The 27,830-nt window shown below is 42.7% G+C and overlaps 1 protein-coding gene across 1 annotated transcript in view; it reads right to left on the bottom strand.

Moving 5' to 3' along the window:
* Positions 1 to 15,841: 15,841 nt before the first annotated feature.
* The window catches only part of LOC129339945 (vomeronasal type-2 receptor 26-like), a 32,959-nt gene continuing 20,970 nt past the window's right edge, over positions 15,842 to 27,830 (bottom strand). Inside the window, exon 5 of the mRNA XM_054994508.1 lies at positions 15,842 to 16,743. Within this exon, the coding sequence (XP_054850483.1) occupies positions 15,842 to 16,743 (902 nt within the window). The remainder of the gene's footprint in view (positions 16,744 to 27,830) is intronic.

Here is a 27,830-nt window from a genome sequence, read left to right as displayed (position 1 = left end):
TCTCTGCATCTCTGCACTTAACAAAAATTCCCAGCAACAACATAGTGATCAGGGAGAAAGAAACTGCAAGTGAAGCTAAACTGATCCCTAAAGGTTCTTCATAGGAAAAAAATAAGGTGCGCCTCACAAGGCGGTTGTTCTTGCATGGGAACAATTAAATCAGGCGACAAAGAACAACAATTCTACCCTATTCTGGAGATTAATTGCACAACACTGAGGCAGTGCTCATAAGATGACAGACACCATAATAGTGCCAGAATTATGGGAAAAACACTACAAAGAGCTGCATAGAAACATGGCAGGAAATTATCATCAGACAGTAGATCTTAGTACCCTTCCAAAATGGCAGCCAGTGAATCCCACAGAAGTGAAGCATCTTATCGAATCTTTAAAGCCTGGTAAATCACCTGGCATTAATTTGATCCCCCCTGAGCTAATAAAACAAAATATTGACTGGTGGGTTCCTTTCTTGACAGAACTATTCTCAATAATAGACAATCCTGGAAGAATCCCAAGGGACTGGGGGGCTGCTGTTATCATTCCTATACATAAAAAAGGCAGTAAAGATGACCCCTCTAATTACAGACCTATTAGCCTTTTAAGCTCTATAAGTAAGTTATATGCAAAACATCTCCAATGGAAACTTAGGGACTGGATTGAGGAAGGGGGCTGCCTAGCTGATGAACAAGCTCGGTTTAGGGAGGGGCACTCAACACTAAATCAATGTGTGTTCTTGGACCACCTGATCACAAAATACTCCTCTAATTCAACAACATCATTATATGCAGCTTTCATCGACTTAAAATCAGCATTTGACTCAATTTCTAGAACCACTCTGTGGGAGAAATTAGAAACTACAACAATAGATAGACGCTTATTATTTCTGATTCGGGCCCTACATGAAAATAATACAATACGAATACGATACAGTCCCCAAGGCCACCTGTCAAATTCAATAGAAGTAGGGCAGGGAGTCAGACAGGGATGTATACTGGCCCCCCTTCTGTTCAATTTATATATTAATGATATGGTATTCTATTTAAACAAGCCAGACTTCCATCTCCCAAAAGTTGGGAACAGTCATATTCCTGTGCTTCTGTATGCTGATGACACAGTCATACTCTCCAGGACTCCTATAGGTCTGAGGAGAGCTTTGCGCTCACTTATGCAGTATTGCCGGGATAACACTCTAGTAGGGGTGTGCAAGCCAAAAATTTTCGGCTATAGCCGAAAGTAGAAAGCCGAAAGAAAATTCTCTATCGTTAAAGCTGAAAGCCGAAACAAGAATCTCTTTCGGGATTCGGGATTCGGGATTCTTTCGGCATTATTTCGGCATTCTTTCGGCTTTTTTCTATGGGAAAATGCCTCCGTCTTCCAGGACGCCTGGAGGAGGCATTTTCCCACCGAATAAGCCCAAAATTGGTGGGGACCTTCCTCTAACCCTTCTCTAACAACCACCCAAGTTTCAGACAGATTGGACTTTGGGGGGCCATGTTATGGCCCCCCAAAGCAGGTCCCCCCATCCTCCCATAAAGGAGCATCTTCTTCATTATTTCCTATGGGGAAAAAATGAAGAAGCAGGCTTCCTTTGCCAGGGGTGGCATTTTGCATGCAAAATGCCCCCTTACCCTCAGGGGCCCTTCTCCCACCCCTCCTCCCACCCCCCACCAAGGCTCAGCCTGCTCCCACTTGGGGGGGCCATTTCATGGCCTCCCCAAGTAGGTGCTCTAATCTCTACCACTGACAGCTGGGGGAGGCTTGTGTTGCCAGGGGTGGCATTTTGCATGCAAAATGCCCCCCAACCCTCTGGGGCCCTTCTCCCACCCCTCCTCCCACCCCCCACCAAGGCTCAGCCTGCTCCCACTTGGGGGGGCCATTTCATGGCCTCCCCAAGTAGGTGCTCTAATCTCTACCACTGACAGCTGGGGGAGGCTTGTGTTGCCAGGGGTGGCATTTTGCATGCAAAATGCCCCCCAGCCCTCTGGGGCCCTTCTCCCACCCTTCCTCCCACCCCACACCAAGGCTCAGACTGCTCCCACTTGGGGGGGCCATTTCATGGCCTCCCCAAGTAGGTCCTCTCAGCCCCTAAAGTCCACCCCTTACAGCCCCACACAAACCCAATTCCCCCCCAGCTGCCGCACACAGACCCAAATCCCCACATTAGCCCCTCACAGACCCAAATCCACCCCCACCTGCCCCACACCCATAACCCCAGGAACAGGCTGGCAAAGGCCAGCCCTCTCCCTTTGTTCCCTATGCTGGGAACTTCTAAACTCTCTTTCCCTGGGCAATTCTGCACAGCCCAGGGGTGCCACAATGGTGGGCACACTTCTGAGTGCCAGCTGGTCCCTGTGAAAGAACACCTGAACCACAGACACCCTCCCTCAAATTCCCCCACCACCTACAGAGATAGCTGGCCAGCCAGCCCCATTGTTCCCTATGATGGGAACCAACTGCACAACAAAGAATAAAACAAGAACAACACAAAATAAAGTTTTTAAAAAATTATTTTCTCCCTTCCAAAGTACAAGTAGGCAAAGCATTATGACACATTACACCAGCAGTCCCCCACACAGAAAAATAACACAACTCACTTAACATCAGAGAATCACAAAGCACGATTCCTGTCAAAAACACTTTATTTCTTGAACAGCTTTAGGTTACACAGCAGGGGGGAACACCAAAGGGCTTGGCAGCAGTATCTTACACAAAAATAACACAACTCACTTAACATCAGAGAATCACAAAAGCACAATTCCTGTCAAAAACACTTTATTTCTTGAACAGCTTTAGGCTACACAGCAGGGGGGGGACACCAAAGGGCATGGAAGCAGTATCTTACACAAAAATAACACAACTCACTTCACATTAAAGAATCACCCCAAAAAATTGCTGTCAAAAGCACTTTATTTCTGTAACTGCTTTAGGTTACACAGTAGGAAGGCACCACAGAGCAGGAAAGCAGTGTACTACACAAAAATAACACAACTCACTTCACATCAGAGAATCACACAAACACAATTGCTGTCAAAAACGGTGAAGTGGGTTGTATTATTTTTTGTAGTACATTGCTATCATGCCCTTTTGTGCCCTCCTACTGTGTAACCTAAAGCTGTTCAAGAAATAAAGTGTTTTTGCCAGGAATTGTGTTTTTGTGATTCTCTGATGTTAAGTGAGTTGTGTTATTTTTGTGTAAGATACTGCTTCCATGCCCTTTGGTGTTCCCCCCCTGCTGTGTAGCCTAAAGCTGTTCAAGAAATAAAGTGTTTTTGCCAGGAATTGTGTTTTTGTGATTCTCTGATGTTAAGTGAGTTGTGTTATTTTTGTGTAAGATACTGCTTCCATGCCCTTTGGTGTTCCCCCCCTGCTGTGTAGCCTAAAGCTGTTCAAGAAATAAAGTGTTTTTGACAGGAATTGTGCTTTTGTGATTCTCTGATGTTAAGTGAGTTGTGTTATTTTTGTGTAAGATACTGCTGCCATGCCCTTTGGTGTTCCCCCCCCTGCTGTGTAGCCTAAAGCTGTTCAAGAAATAAAGTGTTTTTGACAGGAATCGTGCTTTGTGATTCTCTGATGTTAAGTGAGTTGTGTTATTTTTCTGTGTGGGGGACTGCTGGTGTTATGTGTCATAATGCTTTGCCTACTTGTACTTTGGAAGGGAGAAAATAATTTTTAAAAAACTTTATTTTGTGTTGTTCTTGTTTTATTCTTTGTTGTGCAGTTGGTTCCCATCATAGGGAACAATGGGGCTGGCTGGCCAGCCATCTCTGTAGGTGGTGGGGGAATTTGAGGGAGGGTGTCTGTGGTTCAGGTGCTCTTTCACAGGGACCAGCTGGCACTCAGAAGTGTGCCCACCATTGTGGCACCCCTGGGCTGTGCAGAATTGCCCAGGGAAAGAGAGTTTAGAAGTTCCCAGCATAGGGAACAAAGGGAGAGGGCTGGCCTTTGCCAGCCTGTTCCTGGGGTTATGGGTGTGGGGCAGGTGGGGGTGGATTTGGGTCTGTGAGGGGCTAATGTGGGGATTTGGGTCTGTGTGTGGCAGCTGGGGGGAATTGGGTTTGTGTGGAGCTGTAAGGGGTGGAATTTAGGGGCTGAGAGGACCTACTTGGGGAGGCCATGAAATGGCCCCCCCAAGTGGGAGCAGTCTGAGCCTGGGTGGGGGGTGGGAGGAGGGGTGGGAGAAGGGCCCCAGAGGGTTGGGGGGCATTTTGCATGCAAAATGCCACCCCTGGCAACACAAGCCTCCCCCAGCTGTCAGTGGTAGAGATTAGAGCACCTACTTGGGGAGGCCATGAAATGGCCCCCCCAAGTGGGAGCAGGCTGAGCCTTGGTGGGGGGTGGGAGGAGGGGTGGGAGAAGGGCCCCTGAGGGCTGGGGGGCATTTTGCATGCAAAATGCCACCCCTGGCAAAGGAAGCCTGCCTCTTCATTTTTCCCCATAGGAAATAATGAAGAAAGATCAGCAGCAGCATGCTAACAATATGCTGCTCCTTCGCTTTCTTATGGGAGGATGGGGGGACCTGCTTTGGGGGGCCATAACATGGCCCCCCAAAGTCCAATCTGTCTGAAACTTGGGTGGTTGTTAGAGAAGGGTTAGAGGAAGGTCCCCACCAATTTTGGGCTTATTCGGTGGGAAGATGCCTCCCCCAGACGTCCGGGAAGACGGAGGCATTTTCCCATTGAAAAGCCGAATGAAAGACGAAAGAATCCCGAAACGTTTCGGCTTTTTTCTTTCGGCTACCCGAAACGTTTCGGGATTCCCCGAAACGTTTCGGCATTCCCTGAAAGAAGCCGAAACACTTTTGTTTCGGCATTCTTTCGGCATTCTGAATGCCGAAACGCACATCCCTACACTCTAGAGCTCAACTATGCTAAAACAAAGATAATGGTCTTTGCCCAGAGACCCAGAACTTATTCATGGAACCTGAACTCAGTCCGCATAGAGCAAGTACGATCCTTTAAGTATCTGGGTGTGGTCTTCCAAGGGACTGGGTCGAGCAACGCACATATTGCCCATGTTGCCTTGAGTGCTCAAAAGTCTGCCGGAGCAATTCAAACATTCTTTTGGACCAAGGGAGGCATATGCCTGACAGCTGCGCTCCGGTTATTCTCTGCAAAATCATTAGCCCAATTAACGTATGGGGCTCTGCTTAGTATTAAATCCAACTGTACCCCGATGGAAATAACACAGTCAAAATTTCTGAGAGGTATTTTTCAAGTCCCGCCTTGTACTACAACTGCTGCAATCCGACTGGACGCAGGCCTGATAACAGTATAGGCCAGATTATGGATTGCAGCAGTTCTTCATTGGTTAGAGTTAACTTTTTTCCCTAAAGGACTTGTAAATTTGTTGCTAACTGATCATTGTACACCATCTTGGGCCAGCAAGATAGATAGTAAATTAGCCTCCTATGGCTTATCACAGCAATTATTGCTCATTATGGGTTATAATCAAGCCAAAAAGGTCATTAAGCAGAGAATAATAGAGGTCGAGAGACAACACAACTTAAACAGATTCAAGGTGTTACTGTTTGATCCTGACCCCATGGTTAGGCTAACCCCTATGCCTTATCTTTTCAACCTTGCCAATCACGAACACAGGAGAACCTTTACGTTAATGCATTGGGATGCTCTCCCATCAGCTGTACTGGAAGGCAGATACAAAAGAACGCCACTAGAAGAACGCCTGTGTCCCTGTGGTGATAGGAAAATAGAATCACTAGAACATGTCATCTTCGACTGCAAAATACATATACAACTTCGAGAAGTTTCTGCCCATCCAGGTAGACAAAGAGCTTTTCTACTTTCAAAAATGTTCTCAGATAGATCCTAGGACATTACACATAAGGTTGATAAGTTTGGTTGGTTGGGCATAAAGAACAGGAGTTTGTTCACTACCAACTAATGACAGTTTTGTCCTATGGTTTTATGGTACCTGGTTGTTTATGATATGCTGAAATTTAAATTTTAAGCATTTTTAAATATTTTAAATATTTTAAAGCAATGTAATTTATTATGTTACTGAGGTGTCTTTTAATTGGAATTCTCTAGTTTATCTCTGTAACATTGATCATTCCTGTAATTCTTTTGCTGGTCTAGGACCGTAATAATAAATTTGATTTGGTGTGCCTCACAAAAATGTGCTGCCGGGACTGCACGATGACGTCACTTCTGGGAAGTGATGTCATCATGTAGGCGTGGCCTCCCAGTGAGTGTTTTTGTGCTCCACAGAGGGTGGGTGTCTGATTTGGCCCAGAACAGGTGGCTCTGCCATGGGACAGCACTCCCCCCACCCAGCAGTGGCTGAATCTGGACCATTTGGGGCTCAAATTGGGCCAAAATGGGCCCAAAGCGGCCCGGTTGAGCCTGGAGCAGGCTGTTGCCACACGAGAGAACACTCCTCCATAGGGCAGCAGCCCAAACCTGGCTGTTTAGTGCTCAATCCAGGACATTCTGGGCCCAAAAGTGCCCCAAACTGGCCAGAAATGGCCTGTATTGGCATGGAATGGGTTGCTGCCACATGAGAGAGCACTTTCCCACCAGGCAGCAGCCCAATCCTGGCCATTTTGGGCCCAATCCTGACCACTTTGAGCCTGAATTGGGCCCAAAATGGCTGAAAGGGGCCCAAAATGGCCAAGATGGGCCTGTTTCTGGGCTGGTGAATGTTTCCCTGCCCGGACGCAGCCCAATCCTGGTGATTTTGGGCTCGATCCTATCCTTTTAAGGCCCTATCCTGGCCTCTTTGGGCCAGAATTGGGCCCAAAATGGCCAAAATGGGCCCAAAATGTCCAGGATCAGGCAGCTCACAGGCAGGGGAGTGTTCCCCTATTTGGCAGAGGCCTAATTCTGGCTGTTTTGAGGCCGATCCTGGACATTTTGGGCCTTAAGATTGCTTCAAGAAATTTAGAGCTTGGCTCCCATAAAGGAGGGCAGGATTAAACATAGTGAGAAATATTCTCCACATCTGGATACATGCTAGGAAACAACTAGCACAAATAGGTTCAATAATTCTTTCTCCGAATTAACTATTCCCTTCTGTTCAACTCAGCAAATACAAATAACAAAACCGCATAAGTAACACGTAGGTTGATATCAGCAAGAAGAAAAAGACATTTCTCCATAGCTGCACCACAATCAAGGCCGGCTAAGATTGCTTCAATAAATTTAGAACTAGCCTCCCAGAAAAGAGGACAGGATTGAACATAGACTGTTTCCACATGTCTCCCCTTTCCGAAAAATAGCGCAAAACTTACGGAAAGACACCCCTTCATGGTGCACACACATCACTGCTAATTTAATGTATGATTTACAATAATTATGATGGCCTTCACAATCTAAAATCATTCATTAAAAACAGAACAAAAATACAAGACTACAGATGTAGTTGCATATATATAAATAAAATTACTATAAAATGCATTTTGCCTAAAATGTAAACATTAAACAACATTCAAACCAAACAGTTTCTAATCTATGTCAGGTGTTTACTCTCCTGGCTACCACATTTGCCCTTATTTTCCTAGCAGCCAGGGCATAGAGGGCCATCCTATTCAAACTAAAAGGGTCTGTATCTAAAAGAATAAAATTTAATTTATCAAGGTCAGACAGAAGATGGAGACTAGATAAAATATTCATGAGAAATTTTCCCCTTGGTTCCTGTTTTAAGGGACAATTTAAAACATAGTGTGGTAAGTCCTCAATTGAGGTTCCACAGATACATATCTGCTGATCAATGGGTTTTTTTTGGAATTGCCCAAGTAGCATCTCAGTTGGCATAGACTGGAAGCGTAATGACGTAAATGCTACCCATAGCTTATAGACTGTGATATCAGTCAGATAATGTGCTCTAATGTGGTCTTTTTTTTGATGGTTTTATACCATGGGGCAAATTTTGTTTTATTGATTAAAAAAATGTCAATTAGGGCATCCTCTTTGTATACCCATTCCTTTAAGTCAACATTGCTTCCCAAAGGTTGGAGTAATTTGTCTGGGATGATATATCAAGATGCAATGCCATTAAGGAAGGTGGCACGATTTGACTTCCGGTTTGGGATTCATGGAGGTCTAACGCAGCTCCATTTGCGGAGCTGACCGGATTGCCGTTTTAACCGGCCGGAGGGGTGAAAATAACCCGCGGCCGACTGCTCTCAGGCGGGGAGCAGGCAAAGAACGCTCAAGACCCTAGGGTGAGCTAGATCTCGGACGAGGGGGGGCTCTACACAAGGAGTCTCCCCCCCGATCCTTGAGGTCCCACCTTGCGACGGGTCGGCTATAATCTCTGCGGCAATTTTGGGGCCAACTCGGCTGGCATAAGACCTACATACCCAAGCTTCGATCGGGGAGGGAAGTCGAGAGGAGAATTTAAGATCGAAACAGCGATTACAACCCGAGAAAGTTGAAGAGAAGGTAAAGATCGCTATCTCTTGAAACGGGACAGATTGACAAAAACAGAGAGGAAAGAAAGTAGATTTTTAAACTGCAACAGACTAGTGAAAAGGAGGTGAAGACTCGGCAGGAGTTGTATTTTAAAAGAGACTAAGTTTAAAGAAGTTATTACAAAAATCGGACTATTGTTTTGAATACCTGTGGTCTTGGAGCTGTGGGAAAAAGACACCATCGCGAGACCTGCTGTGGGAAGACGGGAGACAGGAAGTGCGTAATAACAATAGAGTGGCTGGAGGGAAGCGGCCCTTGCCAAGGGACAGGAAGTGGGGAATCGCCATTTCTGAAAGTGGAAGGGTCGTGGCTTCAGCGGAAGAGGAAGTAGGCCATCTTGGATTATAATAACATAGAGAAACCATAGAGAAAAGACGCCCGACATTTTGGATATAAAAAATTAATTTTGGCAAAGATTGGGACATTTGAAAAAAAAGGAAAACGTTTAATTATACGCCACGGAGCTGAGGAGGAGAGCAGATTCGTGGGAGCGAGCTAAAGCAAGCCCCACGATGTCGAAAAAAGAGTGGCAATCGGCAATAGAAAATTTGGACAAAAAACTTATAGACATGATGAAAGAACTTAAGGACACGAAATTGGAGCTTATTAAAGAGGTCAAAGAAGTTACACAGACAGTAAAGTCGGAGCTGTCAGAAGTGAAAAAAGGCGTGGAAACGATTAGCAGTGAATTACAAGGAACGAAACAGAGAGTCAAAACAGTAGAAGACGCGATGGAGAATTTAATAGAAACGCAACAAACAGAGATGAGATCGGTAAAGGGGAGGATGTCAGTTGCAGAAACTAAACACATGGAGAAGCAGCTTCGTTTCCGTGGTCTGCCAGAAGTTGAAGGGAAGTCAGCGCAAGAACAGATGACTGAGGTGTTGGCTGAATACCTGGGGAAGGAGGAGGAGGAAATTGTGGCTATCCTAGATGTGGCGTATCGTGTGAACTCGAGAATTGCAACCCAGAGGAAACTACCAAGGGATGTGATCGTGCAGTTTACAACTAGAAATATGAAAGAGAGGATTGTGACAAAACAATTTCAAGACCCATTGGAGATTGATGGCAAGACGATTATCATAATGAAGGAATTGCCCAGATCAGTGTTACTGGACAGGAAAAAATATAGAGTGTTAATTCAGACTTTGAAGGACATGAACATTAGGTACAGATGGGTGTTACCGGAAGGAGTGTCCTTTGAGTTTGGAGGGGCAAAAAAGCGTATCAGATCTGAGCGGGAGATGGAGAGATTTATTAAGGACAATGAAAAAGACTTACCAACAAAACCATGAATATGGAGAGTAAAGTATTATCTTGGAATGTAAATGGACTAAACTCACCGAATAAGAGAAAAAATATTTTTCATTGGCTACTAAAACAAAAATGTGATATTGTTTGTTTGCAGGAGACCCATATTAGAAAACAGGATGTAAAATATTTAAAATCTGGAAAATTGGGCAAAGAATTTGTAGCGGCTTCCAACAAGAAAAAAAGAGGAGTGGTGTTGTATATAAAAGAGGAGCTGCAGCCAAAATTTGTTATGAGAGATGTGGAAGCTAGATTTGTAGCAGTGGAATGTAACTGGAACTTAAAGAGAGTGTTGGTAGTCGGACTTTATGCACCTAACGGTGCAAAGGAAAGCTTCTTTGAGGACTTAAGGAAGCACTTAGACGATCTTGTATATGACCAGATAATTCTTGCTGGAGATTTCAATGGAGTGACAGATTTGGAACTAGACAAAAAGACTACAAAAGCACAAAAGAAAAGAGGATTATTGCCAAAGCTTTTTTTTGAGTTGATTCAACAAGAGACTCTCGAAGACGTATGGAGGAGAGAATATCCTAAAACCAGACAGTTTACTTTTTATTCTGCAAGGCATCTTACATTATCAAGAATTGATATGATCTGGGCCTCAAAGGACTTAGCGTTATGGACTAAGGAGGTAGGAATAATGCCGATGGTAGGCTCAGATCACAACCCAATTATGTGGAAATTCGGAAAAAGGAGAAAAAGGAAAGCCTGGAGAATAAATGAGGACTTGTTACAGGAAAGTGAGAATATGGAAATATTGAGAAGAGAGACAAAGTTTTTTATACAATACAACGTGAATAAAGAAGTACCAACCAATAAAGTTTGGGATGCGTACAAGGCGGTTGTAAGGGGCATACTAATGGACTTAAATGGCAGAGCAAGAAAAAAGAAAGAGGAGAAAAGACAAGAGATTGAGGAGAAAATAAAAGCCAAAGAAGTACAGTTAAAAAAGAGACCAGGGAAAAAGAAAATATACCAGGAAATCAAAATTCTTCAAGAACAGCTAACAGCAATGAGTAATAAAGAATTGGAGTGGAATCTTAAAAGACTGAATCAAAAAGCGTTTGAGGGTGCTAATAAACCTGGGAAATATTTGGCATGGCAATTGAAGAAGAAAAGGGAAAAGAAAATAATAAATAAAATATGTGAAGAAGATAAAACGTACTTGGAGCAGACTACCATTAGTAGAGCCTTCTATAAATTCTATGCTAAGCTGTATAATAAAAAAGAAGTAAACAAAGAATCAATAGCATCATATCTGGAGAAAACCAAACTTCCAGAAATCTCGGAAGCTTGGAGAAGTAAGTTGAACAGTGAAGTAACTGACGAGGAAATAAGCAAGGCAATACAATCTGCAAATCTAGGAAAGGCGCCAGGGCCAGATGGACTTACGGCTAAATTTTATAAGACAATGGCCAATGAACTGGCACCATTCCTAAAAGAGGTGATGAATGGAGTTTTTAGGGATCAAAGGATTCCAGATACTTGGAGTGAAGCGAATATATCACTGATCCCAAAGGAGGGCCAAGACCTGACCAACGTGAAAAATTACAGACCTATATCACTACTTAATAATGACTATAAAATTTTTGCGAAGATATTGGCGGAGAGATTGAAGGGGTGGCTCTCGGAAGTCATAGAGGAGGAACAAGCAGGCTTTTTGCCAGACAGACAAATAAGAGACAACTTAAGGACAGTGATCAATGCTATTGAATACTACGACAAGCGTTGTGACAAAGAGGTTGGTTTCTTCTTTGTAGACGCCGAAAAAGCGTTTGACAATTTAAACTGGGACTTTATGTTTGCCACTATGGAAAAGCTACAACTGGGAGAAAGATTCGTCAGAGCAATCAAGGAAATCTATAGAGACCAGACTGCAGCAATTGTAGTGAATGATGAACTGACCAAGAAATTGACGATTAGTAAAGGAACAAGACAAGGTTGCCCGTTATCTCCATTGTTGTTCATCTTAGTATTGGAGATTCTGATGATACAAATCCGACAAGATGAGGAAATACGAGGAATAAAGATAAAGGACTATTCATATAAGGTCAGAGCATTTGCAGACGACATAATGTTAATTGTAGAAGACCCACTGGAGAACATGCCAAAAGTGATAGACAAGATCAAGGAGTTTGGAGACTTGGCAGGTTTCTTCATTAACAAAAAGAAGTCAAAGATATTATGCAAAAACATGACTAAGCAGAAACAACAATTGTTAATGGAAACAACGGATTGTGAAGTAACTAGTAAGGTGAAATACTTGGGAGTTGAGCTGACTGCAAAAAATATTGATTTGTTCAAGAATAATTATGAAAAATTATGGACTCAGATAGAGAGAGACTTGATCAAATGGAATAGATTGAACCTGTCATGGTTGGGCAGGATTGCAGCAGTTAAGATGAATGTGTTACCAAGAGTAATGTTTTTGTTACAGACAATACCAATCATCAGAGACTCTAAACAATTTGAAAAATGGCAGAGGAAAATATCAGATTTTGTTTGGGCAGGCAAGAAGCCTCGAGTGAAAGTAAAAGTTTTACAAGATGCAAAGGAGAGAGGCGGAATGCAACTGCCCAATCTGAGACTTTACCATGATGCAATCTGCCTAGTTTGGTTAAAAGAGTGGATGACATTAAAGAATAAGAAACTATTAGCCCTAGAGGGATATAAAAAAATTTTTGGATGGCACGCATACCTATGGCATGACAAAGTAAAGGTCAACTCGATGTTCCTGCATCATTTTGTAAGGAGAAGTCTATTTACAATCTGGAAGAAGTATAGAACTTACCTACAAGAAGGAACCCCCTTGTGGGTGGTTCCATATGAGGTGATAGATCCGAGAGCTGTGGATAATGAACAACAATGTTTAACGTACAAAGAAATAACTAAGATTGAAGTATCTAAACTTAGAATAAAGACGCAAGAGGAACTATCACCTAACTATGATTGGTTCCAGTATAGACAGATTAGAGACTTATACAACTCAGACTTTGCAAAAGGGGGCATACGAACAGAGAACTCGGAACTAGAGCAGACCCTTCTTAAAGAAGACAAGAAAAGAATATCCAAGGTATACCAAGTATTGCTGAAATGGTATACTGAGGATGAGATAGTTAAAACACAGATGGTGAAATGGGCTATAAATTTCAATAAAGAAATAACAATGGAGGCATGGGAATACTTGTGGAAAACTACAATGAAGACAACGACATGTATCAATATTAAAGAGAACATTTTCAAAATGATCTATCGTTGGTACATGACACCAAAGAAGATTGCGCTAGGGAACTTGAATACTTCTAATAAATGCTGGAAATGTAAGAAACATGAGGGCTCCCTCTATCATATGTGGTGGTCGTGTGAGGTAGCTAGGCAGTTCTGGGGGGAAATAATAAGAGAAATGAGTGAAATTTTACAGTTTCAAATAAATAAGAACCCAGAACTCCTGCTGCTAAACTTGGGAATGGAGGGAATTCCAGCCCATCATAGGACGTTGATTTTTTATATGACTGCAGCAGCTAGACTTTTGTATGCGCAGAAATGGAAAGTACAAGAAGTACCAACTATTGAAGATTGGATCTACAAATTGCTGTATATGGCTGAAATGGACAAGATGACAAGAAAACTGAGAGACCTGGACTCAGGGCAGTTCAACACAGACTGGGAGAAGCTGAAACAATACCTGGAGAAGAAATGGGAGGTGGGAGGAAAACTGTGGCAGTTTGAGAACTACTGAAATATAATAAAAGTATAAAAGAGAGGGGTGACTTTACCGGGGGAGGAAGAGAAATGTGAATTTATAAGCAGTTAGATTAATTGATTGAGATATATATAGATATGTATAGGTCAACTGATAGAGAATAATTAATGATAAGGTTTAAACATGAGGATTGACTAACTAACAATATTTTCTTTCTTTGACAAGATTTATATGCACCAAACTGAATATATAGAAGAGTTAAATTGATTGAGTATCTGAGGAGTTATATAGAATTACCATAAAAAGTTGAAATGAGTAATATATAGAGAACAAATCAAATTGTTTGATTTAAATGTGGGAAATTTTTATGGTTTATGATATATAGGTTTATATAGAATTATTCAAAACTGGAAAATGGGATAAATTGTTTATCTAAAGACGTATAGTTTGGGTGTATAATAAGTAAAGGAGTTAAAGATGTACTGCTTAATATAATGGAGAATGTATATCTGTTTTAGACAGAGGAACTTAATAGAAGTAAGGGAAAAGGGACAGAGGGTGGGAAAGCTGTTGGAAGTCAACAAAAGGGGGGGAAAGGGAGGGGGTTAGAAACGAAAAATTAGGGGAAAATTGACTGTAATGTAAAAATAAAAATGTTCTAACCCAATAAAAATTTTTCAAAAAAAAAAAAAGGAAGGTGGCACGATTTTACATCATAACTTTGCTTTGTGGCGTGTTTTCTGACGTCATTGTGGCATGAAGCAAAGCCATGTCGGGAAATCACGCCATGAAGGCACATCATTCCATACATTTTGTGCTATTTTTGGGAGGGGGAGAAGATGTGTGGAAACGGCCATAGTGAGAAATATTCTCCACTTCCAGATACATGATAAGGGACACCTACCTAACTCACAGACATCATAGAAGAAATAGGTTCACTAATTCTTTCTCCATGTTAACTGTTCCTTTTCGTTCAATTCAGGTCTCAGAAGAATAATGTAGCACTTGGGGAAAAAGATACAGCACAATAACCCAGCACTGGAGGCCAAGATGGAGAAGATCTCCACGGCTACCATGTATTTCCCTTTAGTGCTCAGGTAGGTCGGAACAAAAGACACCCAAACACTGCAACTTTGGTAGAAAACATGTTTTTCCTTCCACATCTGACCACACAATTTTCCTCTGCTCCTAAGGGGCTCAAATTCCCCTCTGGTTTGTCCACAACTGCTGAATACGACTTAACAAAGTCAGAGTTCAAGAAGATGTCCTTTGTTTGATGCTGAGATACACAACACTTTATTTCATTTTTAATTATTCTTATTTTATTTCCATTCTGCCCTCCCCAAAAATGAGCTCAGGGAAGATCACATCATTTAAAACACAATTCATAATTAAACGTGGTTCCATAAAACTCATAAAAGCATTATAAAATCATACAGTTTGATACAAAAATTACAGTAAATAAATTTCAATAAATAGGTTCCCCTGGTGGTGGCAGAGGAATGAATTCTAAGGTTTATTTATACTTAATAATCTTTAATTTGAACTCAGCAGACTGGTTAGAAAAAATAATGCAGAAAAAAAATCTTGGAAAGAAAGTCAAAGTAAACAGTGATAGAAAGGTCAATTTAGTCGGTTGAGTTGGTGGTGTGCCCTAGGTTCAATGAGGTATTCTCAAACAAATGGGAGCTTCCGTTTGTCTTGTTTTTAATAATGGTTTTTACTAGATTTGTGAGGAACATTATGCATAACTTAGAGCATTCACCCGTGCACGATCAGATACATCAAACATCTGCCCCCAGAATACTTAGTTCAAAGTTGAGTTCTTAAGGATAATATTGTGGAATGAAAAATATTCCTATACAGCTTAATGTTTGTGTGTTTCATATTACTGATGTCCCTTAACCTTTCAATATTACTTCATGTTTCTTACATTGTTTCATGTCCCTTCCATTATACAGTGTAGTAGGTATAAAAATTATTGCTTATGGCCAAAGACTGTTACAATCTTGAATAATATTAAAAATATATAAAATTGACAGGTTCATGAGAGAAGAACAATGAAATCAGAATGAAGGAAAAATATAAAGAATGAAAAAAAAATAGCCTGGCCTGGAAAAAAAATCAGATTACAACAAATTTGCCCCAAGAATGACTTTAGCACGAATTTTCATAGCAGCGAATGCCAACAACGAAGCCACATAAGTAACATATAGGTTGATATCAGTGAGAAGAAAAGGTTTTCTCCATAGCTGGACTATGGACAAGGCTCACTGAGATTACTTCAAGAAAATTAGGGCTAGGCTCCCAGAACAGAGGGCCGGACTAAACAATGAGAAATATTCTCCACATCCGGATACATGCTAGGAAACAACTAGCACAAATAGGTTCCCTAATTCTTTCTCCGAATTAACTGTTCCCTTCTGTTCAGCTCAGGTCTCAGAATAATAACGTAGCACTTGGGGGAAAAGATACAGCACAATAACCCAGCACTGGAGGCCAAGATGGAGAAGATCTCCACGGCTACCATGGATTTCCCTTTAGTGCTCAGGTAGGTCGGAACAAAAGACACCCAAACGCTGCAAAACATCAGCATGCTAAAGGTGATGAACTTGGCTTCATTGAAACTGTCTGGAAGCTTCCTGGCTAGGAAAGCCACAGTCAAGGTGATGAGAGAGAGAAGTCCTAAGTAGCCCAAAACACTATAAAACATGAGGGTAGACCCTTCGTTACACCCTGCTACAATCTTTGTAGTCACTGATTGCATGTCTAAATCTGGGAATGGAGGAGATGTTCCTAGCCACAACATACAAATGGTTGCTTGGACAAGGAAGCAAAGAAAAATAATAGAGTAGGTCAGTCTTTTCCCTGTCCATTTCCTCATGCTGGACCCTGGTTTGGTGGCCATGAAAGCTACAACCACGGTGATAGTTTTGGCCAAAACACAAGAAACAGCCACTGAGAAGATGATGCCGAAAGCAGATTGTCGGAGGTAACAGGTGAACTTGGTAGGTTGTCCAAGAAATAGCAAAGAAGAAACAAAACAGAGCAAGAGAGAGATGAGTAGAGCATAGGTTATATTTCGGTTGTTGGCTTTGACTATGGGAGTATCCTTGCACTTGACAAAAATTCCCAGCACCAACATAGTGATTATGGAGAAAAAAACTGCAAGTGAAGCTAAACTGATCCCTAAGGGTTCTTCAAAGGACAGAAAAGTGATTGACTTGAGAATACATTGATCTTTGCCCTTGCTTGGATATTGATCTTCTGGGCATTTGATACAGTCATCCATATCTAAAAAAGAAAGAGAAAAGGAGCGTTTTCAGTACCAACAGATCTCTGAATTATTTCAAAATGTGGCTGAAGATGTTAAGACATCTCAGACTTTCTGGATTTTGATTTCTACCGGCTAGTTGTACTTTAGTGCATCACATAAAAAGGCATTTTAATATTCTCACAAAGATTTGAGGCATTATTGATGCTGTCACAGTCCCTGCTTATGAATTTGTGCCACTTATTTGTTGGGTTTAAACATTTTCAAATCATAAAGTACAGTTGCTTCAATTTTCGTTTCTATATATCACTTATAGCAAATAATGGAATGGATAAACAAAGAGACAGGCAAGTTCAACAGATATGGTAATTAATTTGTAGGCCCATGCGGCAGTGGGCTTCCACAAACCCTGGTTCGCGAACCCCGAACCAGGGTGGTTCATGGGGTTTTTCGGTTCGTATTTAGGTTTGTGCCCATCTCTAATTATAATTAAAAAAATAAACTGTACAAGGAATCATATCAGCCACAAGGAGCACACATTCGAAGAGGCCTTGGATCTAATCTTCTTGTCTGCTAATGCAAATTGTAAAAAACTATAGGTTATATGACTGTCACTGTTTGCTAACAAGAACACCATTTTTTCTGTTTCTGAGTATGTGGATGTGGCAGGCAAAATTGCAGTCAGAAATTTAATTCCTTGACTTCCGGTTTGGGATTCATGGAGGTCTGACGCAGCTCCATTCGCGGAGCTGACCGGACTGCCGTTTTAAGCAGCCGGCGGGGGGAAAACAGCCCACGGCCGACTGCTCTCAGGCGGAGAGCAGGCAAAGAACGCTCAAGACCCTAGGGTGTGTTAGATCTCGGACGAGGGGGGGCTCTGCGCAACGGGTCCCCTCCCGATCCTTGAGGTCCCACCCTGTGACAGGTCGGCTACAATCTCTGCGGCAGTTCTGGGGCCAATTCGGCTGGCATAAGACCTACATACCCAAGCTTCGATTGGGGGAAGAAGTGGAGAGGAGAAGTTAAAATCGAAACAGCGATTACAACCCGAGAAAAGTGAATGAGAAGGTAAAGATCACTATCTTCTGATACGGGACAGATTGATAAAAGTAGAGAGGAATAAAAGTAGACTTTCAAACTGCAACAGGCTAATAATAAGGAGGGGAAGACTCGGCAAGAGTTGTATTTGAAAAGAGACTAAGTTTAAAGAAGTTATTAAAGAAATTGGACTATTGTTTTGAATACTTGCGGTTATGGAGCTGTGAGAAAAAGATACCATCGCGAGACCTACTGTGGGAAGTCGGGATACAGGAAGTACGTAATAACAATAGAGTTGCTGGAGAGAAGCGGCCCTTGCTGGAGGGCAGGAAGAAGGGAATTGCCATCTTTGAAAGGGGAAGGGTCGCGGCTTCAGCGGAAAAGGAAGTAAGCCATCTTGGATTACAAAATCATAGAGGAACCATAGAGAAAAGACGCCCGACATTTTGGACTCTTTAAAAATTAATCTCTGCAAGAAAACCGGGATATTTGAAATAAAAAGGCATTAAATCTTACGCCACGGAGTTAAGGAAGAGAGCGGACTCATGGGAGCAAGCCAAAGCACGATGCCGAAAAAAGAGTGGCAATCGGCAATAGAAAATCTGGACAAAAAACTTTTAGAAGTGATTAAAGAACTTAAGGACACGAAATTGGAGTTGATTAAAGAGGTTAAACAGACAGTAAAATCAGAGCTGTCAGAAGTGAAGAAAGGTATGGAAACAATACAAAATGAATTACAAGGAACGCAGCAGAGAGTTAAAGCAGTAGAAGGCGCGATGGAGAATTTAGCAGACACGCAACAAACAGAGATGAGACTGATGAGGGGAAGAATGGCGGTTGCGGAAAGTAAAAACATGGAGAAGCAGCTGAGGTTTCGCGGCTTGCCGGAAGTGGAAGGAAAGACAGCGCAAGAACAGATGACTGAGGTGTTAGCTGAATACCTGGGGAAGGAGGAGGAGGAAGTTGTGGCTATCCTAGATGTGGCATATCGCGTAAACTCGAGAATTGCAACCCAGAGGAAATTACCAAGAGATGTGATTGTGCAGTTTACGACACGAAATATGAAAGAGAAGATTGTGACTAAACAATTTCAAGATCCATTGGAGATTGATGGCAAGACGATTATCATAATGAAGGAATTACCTAGATCAGTGTTACTAGATCGGAAAAAATACAAAGTGCTAATCCAGATTTTGAAGGACATGAAAATCAGGTATAGATGGGAGCTACCAGAAGGTGTGTCCTTTGAATTTGGAGGGGCCAAAAAGCGTATCAGATCTGAGCGAGAGATGGAGCAATTTATAAGGGACAATGAAAAGGACTTACCAACAAGATTATGAGTATGGAGTGTAAAGTTTTATCTTGGAATGTAAATGGACTAAATTCACCGAACAAGAGAAAAAGTATTTTCCACTGGCTACTAAAACAAAAATGTGACATTGTTTGTTTGCAAGAGACCCATATTCGAAAGCAGGATGTAAAATACTTAAAATTGGGAAAATTGGGCAAGAAATTTGTAGCGGCCTCTAATAAGAAAAAAAGAGGAGTGGTGTATATAAAAGAGGAGCTACAGCCAAAATTTGTAATGAAAGATGTGGAAGCCAGATTTATAGCAGTGGAATGCACCTGGAACTTAAAGAGAGTGTTGGTAGTCGGAGTATACGCACCTAACGGTGCAAAAGAAAGCTTCTCTGAGGATTTGAGGAAACAACTAGACGATTTTTCATATGACCAGATAATTCTTGCTGGAGACTTCAATGGAGTGACAAACTTGGAACTAGATAAAAAGACAACAATGGCACAAAAGAAAAGAGGACTATTACCAAGGCTCTTTTTCGAGCTGATACAACAGGAGACTTTAGAAGATGTATGGAGAAGAGAATATCCTAAAAGCAGACAATTTACTTTTTATTCTGCAAGGCACTCTACACTATCGAGAATTGATATGATCTGGGCCTCAAAAGACTTAGCATTATGGACTAAGGAGGTAGAAATAATGCCGATGGTAGGCTCAGATCACAATCCAATTATGTGGAAATTAGGGAGAAGGAGAAAAAGGAAAGCATGGAGAATAAATGAGGACTTGCTACAGGAAGGAGAGAATATGGAGAAGTTGAGAAGAGAGACAAAGTTCTTCATACAATACAACGTGAACAAAGAAGTACCAACTGATAAAGTTTGGGACGCTTATAAGGCGGTTATAAGGGGCATACTAATGGATTTAAATGGTAGAGCAAGAAAAAAGAAAGAGGAGAAAAGACAAGAGATCGAGGAGAAAATAAAAGCCAAAGAAATACAGTTAAAAAAGAGACCAGGGAAAAAGAAATTATATCAGGAAATCAAAATACTTCAAGAACAGTTGACAGCAATGAATAATAAAGAATTGGAGTGGAACCTTAAAAGATTGAATCAGAAAGTGTTTGAAGGTGCAAATAAACCTGGGAAGTATCTGGCATGGCAACTGAAAAAGAGAAGGGAAAAGAAAATAATAAATAAAATCTGTGAGGACAATAAAACGTATTTGGAACAGACCACCATTAGTAGAGCCTTTTACAAATTCTACGCTAAGTTGTACAATAAGAAAGAGGTAAATAAAGAATCAATAGCGTCATATTTGGAGAAAATGAAACTCCCAGTAATCTCGGAAGCTTGGAGAAATAAATTGAACAGTGAAGTAACTGACGAGGAATTAAGCAAGGCAATACAATCCGCAAATTTGGGAAAGGCACCAGGGCCTGATGGACTTAGGGCTAAATTTTATAAGACAATGGCCAATGAACTGGCACCATTCCTAAAAGAGGTGATCAATGGAGTTTTAAGGGATCAAAGGATTCCAGATACCTGGAATGAAGCGAATATATCATTGATCCCCAAAGAGGGCCAAGACTTGACTAATGTGAAAAACTACAGACCTATATCGTTACTCAACAACGACTATAAAATTTTTGCGAAGATATTGGCGGAGAGACTGAAGGGGTGGCTTTCGGAAGTTATTGAGGAGGAACAAGCAGGCTTTTTGCTGGACAGACAAATCAGAGACAATTTAAGGACAGTGATCAATGCTATTGAATACTATGATAAGCGTTGTGATAAAGAGGTTGGTTTCTTCTTTGTTGACGCTGAAAAGGCGTTTGACAACTTAAACTGGGACTTTATGTTTGCCACTATGGAAAAGCTACAAATGGGAGAAAGATTCATTAGAGCAATTAAGGAAATTTACAGAGACCAGACTGCAGCAATTGTGGTGAATGATGAAGCGACTAAGAAATTGACTATAAGTAAAGGAACAAGACAAGGTTGCCCGTTGTCTCCACTGTTGTTCATTTTGGTATTGGAGATCCTGATGATACAAATACGACAAGATGAAGAAATCCGAGGAATAAAAATAAAGGACTATTCTTACAAGGTCAGAGCATTTGCGGATGACATAATGTTAATTGTAGAGGACCCAATGGAGAATATGCCAAAAGTGATAGATAAGATTAAGGACTTTGGAGATTTGGCAGGTTTCTATATTAACAAAAAGAAGTCAAAGATATTATGCAAAAACATGACTAAGCAAAAACAACAATTGTTAATGGAAATAACGGATTGTGAAGTAACAAGTAAGGTGAAATATTTGGGAATTGAACTAACTGCAAAGAATATAGACTTATTTAAAAACAACTATGAAAAATTATGGACTCAGATAGAGAGAGATCTGATCAAATGGAACAGACTGAATTTGTCATGGTTGGGAAGGATTGCAGCAGTTAAGATGAATGTGTTACCAAGAGTAATGTTTTTGCTACAGACAATACCAATCATCAGAGACTCCAAGCAATTTGAAAAATGGCAGAGGAAAATATCAGATTTTGTATGGGCAAGCAAGAAGCCTCGAGTGAAAATGAAAGTTTTACAAGATGTAAAAGAAAGAGGCGGAATGCAACTGCCCAACCTAAGACTTTACCATGACGCAATCTGCCTAGTGTGGTTGAAAGAGTGGATGACGCTGAAGAATAAGAAATTACTAGCCCTTGAGGGATATAAAAAATTTTTTGGATGGCACGCATACCTATGGCATGACAAAGTAAAGGCGAACTCGATGTTCCTGCATCATTACATACGGAGAAGTTTATATGCAATTTGGAAGAAATACAGAGTCTATTTACAAGATGGAACCCCTTTGTGGGTAGTTCCATATGAGGTGATAGATCCGAGAGCTGTCGATATTGAGCAACAATGTTTAACTTACAAGGAGATAACTCGAATAGAATTATCTAAACCGAAAATAAAGACTCAGGAGGAGCTATCACCTAATTATGATTGGTTTCAGTATAGACAGATCAGAGATCTATATAATTTGGACTCTGTAAAGGGAGGTATACGAACAGAGAATTTGGAACTAGAGCAGACGCTTTTAAAAGATGACAAGAAGGGAATATCCAAGGTATACCAAGTACTGTTGAAATGGTATACTGAGGAGGAAACAGTTAAAGTACAAATGTTGAAGTGGGCCATAAATTTCAACAAAGAAATAACAATGGAGGCATGGGAATACTTGTGGAAGACTACAATGAAGATTACGACGTGTACTAGTATTAAAGAGAACATTTATAAAATGATTTACCGTTGGTACATGACACCAAAGAAGATTGCGCTAGGGAATTTGAATACTTCTAATAAGTGCTGGAAATGCAGGAAACATGAGGGTTCCCTCTATCATATGTGGTGGACGTGTGAGGTAGCCAGGCAGTACTGGGGGGACATAATAAAAGTAATGAGCGAGATTTTACAATTTCAAATTAATAAGAGCCCAGAACTCCTGCTACTAAACTTGGGAATGGAGGGAATTCCAGCCCATCACAGGACGTTGTTATTCTATATGACAGCAGCAGCTAGACTTTTGTATGCGCAAAAATGGAAAGTACAAGAAGTGCCAACTATTGAAGACTGGACCTACAAATTGCTGTATATGGCAGAAATGGACAAAATGACAAGAAAATTGAGAAACCTTGACCCAGGACAGTTTAACACAGACTGGGATAAGCTGAAACAATATTTGGAGAAGAAATGGGAGGTGGGAGGAGAACTGTGGCAGTTTGAGAACTATTGAAGTACAATAAAATGCAGAGGGGGGTGACTTTACCGGGGGGGATTAGAGGTAAATGTGAATTTCTAAGCAGCTATGCTATTAGATTGATATATATAGAATAATAAATAGAATATTGATGGAAAACAACTAACCATAAGGGTTAATTATAAGGATTGACTAACTAATAATATTTTCTTTCTGATTCTGTATAATGTACCAAACTGAATATGTTTATCTGAAGGTACATATGAGTCAAATTGATTGATATCATATATAGATTTATGATTGAAGGGGAATAGAAATATTAATGTAAACAAATATAACTAAAATAGAAAGAAGAAGACAGAATGAATAACATATAGAGTATAAGTTAAACTGGTTGATCTATATGAATGTATGGTTTACATAGTTTACGATATATAGAGATATTTGAAAATGGAATTATGAAAAATGGGATAAATTGTTTATCCATTATAGAAAAAGGGACTCATAGTTAGGGTACAGAGCACTAAAAAATAGTTAAAGAAGTATTGCTTAGAATAAAGGGAGAATATACATTTGTTAGATAGAGGAATATATAAAGAGTAAGGGAAAAGGGACAAAGGGTTGGAAAACTGTTGGAAGTCAACAAAAAGGGGGGAAAGGGAGGGGGTTAGAAACTGGGAAATGGGAAAATTGACTGTAATGTGTAAACATTTGATCCTAACCCAATAAAAAAATATTTCAAAAAAAAAAAAGAAATTTAATTCCTTGTGCATTATATAGCAGGATATATAACAAATACCGAGGAAGGTTGTCTACTGCAGATAGTCTGCAGACAAAAACACACAAAGAGCTGCTGTAGCATAGCAGGTTGGGTTGTGAATTAGCACTTTGCTTATTCAACTTCCGCTGCTGCCATGAGCTCAGCAGGTGGCCTTGAGTATAACAATAACACTGATTTTGTTCACTGCTCTGATTGGGGAACTTACCTGTCTAGAAGAGCAGTACATAAGCACACTGTCATTGATTGATACACTAACCTTATACTCTATTTGACCAGTTTTATGGATCTGGCCCCAAAAGCATCCTCAACTTTTCTTCCTTTGCTGTAGAACATTAATCTTGCTTCTTGTGCAGTGCTTTTGAAGTTGTAGTTGTTGTGGAGGCAGCCCTCCTCCAGCAACCATATTCTCCCTACACTAGGTGTTTCTAACACTGGACCAGTGTGATTCAATAAAAGACCTCACTACAGAGGAGTGCCACTGAGAGTAAAAAGTACAAAGTACTCCCCACTAGGGATGTGCGTTTCGGCATTCTGAATGCCGAAAGAAAGCCGAAACAAAAGTGTTTCGGCTTCTTTCGGGTTAGCCGAAACGTTTCAGAGAAAGCCGAAACATTTCGGCTTAGCCGAAAGAAAAAAAGCTGAAACGTTTTGGCTTCTTTCGGCTTTCTTTCGGCATTCGAGAATCGCCATTTTGTTTTGCTAGCCGTTTGCCTTAGCAAGCATCTAGCAAAATCCTGCTGGAAGCAAAGGCTTCCTGCAGGCTCTTAGAAGAGGGGAGGGGGGGAGAAGGAGTGAATCACTCACTCCTTCTGTCACCCCCACCCCTCTTGCAAAGGAGGATTGGGAATCCTGCTTTGCCTTGCAAATGCAAGGTGCAAGCTTTGCATTGCACTTTGCATTTGCAAAGTAGCAGAGATTCCCGCCAAAATTAACAGGTAGGGGAGGGGGAGCAGGAGGAGGGTGAATCTTGGAGTGTGGGTGGGGAAAGGCAGGGGAGGGGGGACTTTAGGAGTCACCAATCCCACTGCTCCATTCTTATGCCAGCCAATAGATTTAAATCTTTGGCTGAGGCTGCAGCAGGGGATTTAAATTTGGAGCAAGACTGGTCTGAAACACTTCTGCTGCTGCTGCTGCCCGAGAGAGTAGGAGAGAGACTGCATCTGGAGGCCATCTGCCTGGAGGATCATCTGTGCTGGACGTCCTGAGAGGAGACCAGGTAGGCCTTTTTTAAATTTTTGTAAATTTTTCTGATGCTGGGCAATGTGCTGCTGTAGCCTGCCTCTGCAAAATGGTGTTTCCGTTTAGTCTTGGCATGGCCTGGGGGGACAGGTTGGGCAGACAATGTCTGGTGGTGAGGGGGTTCAGCATTGGTTGTGCTTGCCTCCTTTAAGCTTGATCTTGTTTAACATTAAAAAATGAGTGTGCCAGCTTTGGGCCTACACAGGCCAGAAACTCTGCTCGGTGTCTTTGGTGCCTTTCTTCTGGCTGGCTCTCACAGTTTTGCTTCACATACTGGAATGATGTGGGCTTGTTTTTCTGTGTTTGGTACCCTGCTTCCAAGGCTTCCCAACAGGCTCCTGAACAACTGTGCCAGCCTGTGGCCCACGCACAGGCCTGCTGCTCCGGCTTTGGTAACCCTTCTGGTAGCTGGCCCGGCACTCACAGTTTCGCTTCACAAACTGGAATGGTGTGTGGGCTTGTTTTTCTGTGTTTGGTTCCCTTCTTCCAAGGCTTCCCAACAGGCTCCTGAACAACTGTGCCAGCCTGTGGCCCACACACAGGCCTGCTGCTCCGGCTTTGGTGCCTGTTTGCTGGCTGGCCTGGCACTCACATTTATGCTTCACAAACAGGTTGTTTATCGTTGGTGGACCTCTTCTGGACTGGACTGCACTTGGTGGACAACGGCCTGCAGATCTCTGCATGGAGGATCAACATTGCTGGACATCTGGAGTGGAGGACTGGTAGGGTTGTTGAAAAATTTGTTTTTTGAGCTTATGTCTGCTGCTTTGGCAATCTGCTAGCATATGCTTTAGCTTGGTCTTTATGGCTTGGGCTAGGGGGGGCATTTTCTGGTTGGGCAAGAGGACATTGTTTGGGTGTTGGGGGGCCAGCATTGATTGCTGTGCCTGCTTTCTTTGATGTTTCCTTTGTCATGTTTGAGAGTGGGGTGGGCTTGATCTAATGTTTCACAGGACTAAAAAATGAGTGTGCCAGCTTTGGGCCTACACAGGCCAGAAGCTCTGCTGGGTGGATGTGTTTTATTTTACCACTGGTTGGCCCTAGCTTTTCGGGGGGGGGGGGGGGGTGGCCTTGACTTGACTTGTGCAACAGGGCCTTGACTTTTGGGGGTTGCGTGTGCGACGTGTGTTATTGACTCTGTTAACATTCCAACTTTCTTGACAGCATCGCGGAGGAGAGGAGGACCAGCTGCAAGACCGCCTGAACATCGCTGGACTGCAGGACTGGTGGTGGTGTGTGAGTCCAGGTTTATATTTGGGTGGGCTTAGGGGTGGGTTCTTGCTAGCTTGGGAGGGGGGAGGCTCATCTTCAGACCACCACATCCACACCCCACACCGACACACCACAGAAACATTGTTGCCTCTAAATAGTGTCTTAGTTAGGTAGGCCAGTTGGTAGGTATTCAGTGGCTAATTGCCCTCAACATAATCGTTAGGGAGACCAAGCCTAGTTTTTTTAAAAAAAACTAAATAGGGACTCAGCAGGAAAAGCAGTAGTGAGTGAGCGTTAGGTTTGAATTATATATATATATATATATATATATATAAATTTGGAATAGCTGTCAATAGGCTTCCCATTAGTGCCCCCATAACTAGGGTTCCACTGCCCATCTCTGTCACCCGTGGTGGTGCCAGGCCGGCCCGGGCATACTAGTGTATGAGTGTCTAAGGCTTTGTCACCTGTTATTGGGGTTTAGGGCCAGCTCAATTCCGGAGGAATTCAGCTGATTGGCAGGCTCAGGTTCCCCGACATAAATAGGGTTGCTTAAAAAGGCACTTGATTGTTCATCTCCAAGTCACAGAGCCACTAGAAGCACAGATTTAGAGCAGGTGAGTTAGGTCTCAAAAACAAAGTTGACCTTTGTTTTCCCAAGGTTTTTGATTAGTTAGGGTAGATTTTGGGAGGGGAAAGCATGTCAGAGAGGAAAGCAGAGAGGGGCCCCGGGGGAAAGGTTAGGGAGAAATCTAGACGGGAGGAGGGGAGGGAGAGGGGGACTGCTGTGGCAGCCCCCCCATATGAGTGGAGGAGGCCCTCCCCTGCACTGCTGCCATTCACCAGCCTGGCTTCTGGTGACAGGAAGAGGGTGCGCAAGGCTCTCTTTCCTGAGGAAGCTGCTGGAGGGCCACCCCCAACCTGGGTGCGTGAGGCAGGGGCTGGCACTGGGCAGGGGCCTGCTGCTGAGGCTCCTGCTCCTCCAGTGGTTGCGAGGAAGCTGCTGGAGGAGGGGCAGCATGTGGTGTCTCCTGGGATGGACGTGGGGCATGTGACTTTTCCATCCCTCACGATCACCCCAGGAACCCGGAGGATGTTGGAGGAACTGCCTGTGAGACCCCCCCTGGGGCAGTCCACCCCAGTTTCCTCTGAGGCCAGCAGCAGGCCTCTCGCGGCTGTGCAGGAGGAGAGGATGCGGGAGGAAGAGGCAGAGACTGTGGTGGAAGAGGCCACATCTCTGCCCCTTCAGCCTCGTCCATCCCCACCTGCCCGGCCGAGAGTGGGACACGGTGTGTCCGGCCAGAGCACCTCACAGGAGGTGCCTCAGGGTGATCCGGAAAGCGCTTCTCCTGGGAAGCATGGAATGGCCTTTTCCTCCGAAATCTGGAAGCACTTCCAGACAATGGAGGCTCCCCGAGCAGCCCAGTGCCTGCATTGTAGGCAGCGCATCAGCCGTGGCAAAGATGTGCGGCATCTCTCCACGTCTGAGATGAGGTACCATATGAAGAGGCACCACCAGGCGGTGCTTCTTCGGGAGGAGGGCTCAAGTGGCGCTGCACGTCCGCCAGCTAGCCAGAAGGAGGCAGGCTCCTCTGGTGCTCTCCCCCCAAGGGTACCTGCAGGGAAGGGACACCAAGCCTCTCTCCTGGAGATGCTTGGTATGCAGGGCGCTAGTGTGCCCAGAGAGGGGATCCGGAGGGCGAGCCGGCGCATCACGCGCCACTTCATCAACATGGTAGCGGTGGATGGGAGACCGTTTTCCATAGTTGAAGACTTCG

This window comes from Eublepharis macularius, chromosome 12 (genome assembly GCF_028583425.1).
Source record: "Eublepharis macularius isolate TG4126 chromosome 12, MPM_Emac_v1.0, whole genome shotgun sequence".
Classification (NCBI taxonomy): domain Eukaryota; kingdom Metazoa; phylum Chordata; class Lepidosauria; order Squamata; family Eublepharidae; genus Eublepharis; species Eublepharis macularius.
This window is presented reverse-complemented; position numbering and strand designations above follow the sequence as displayed.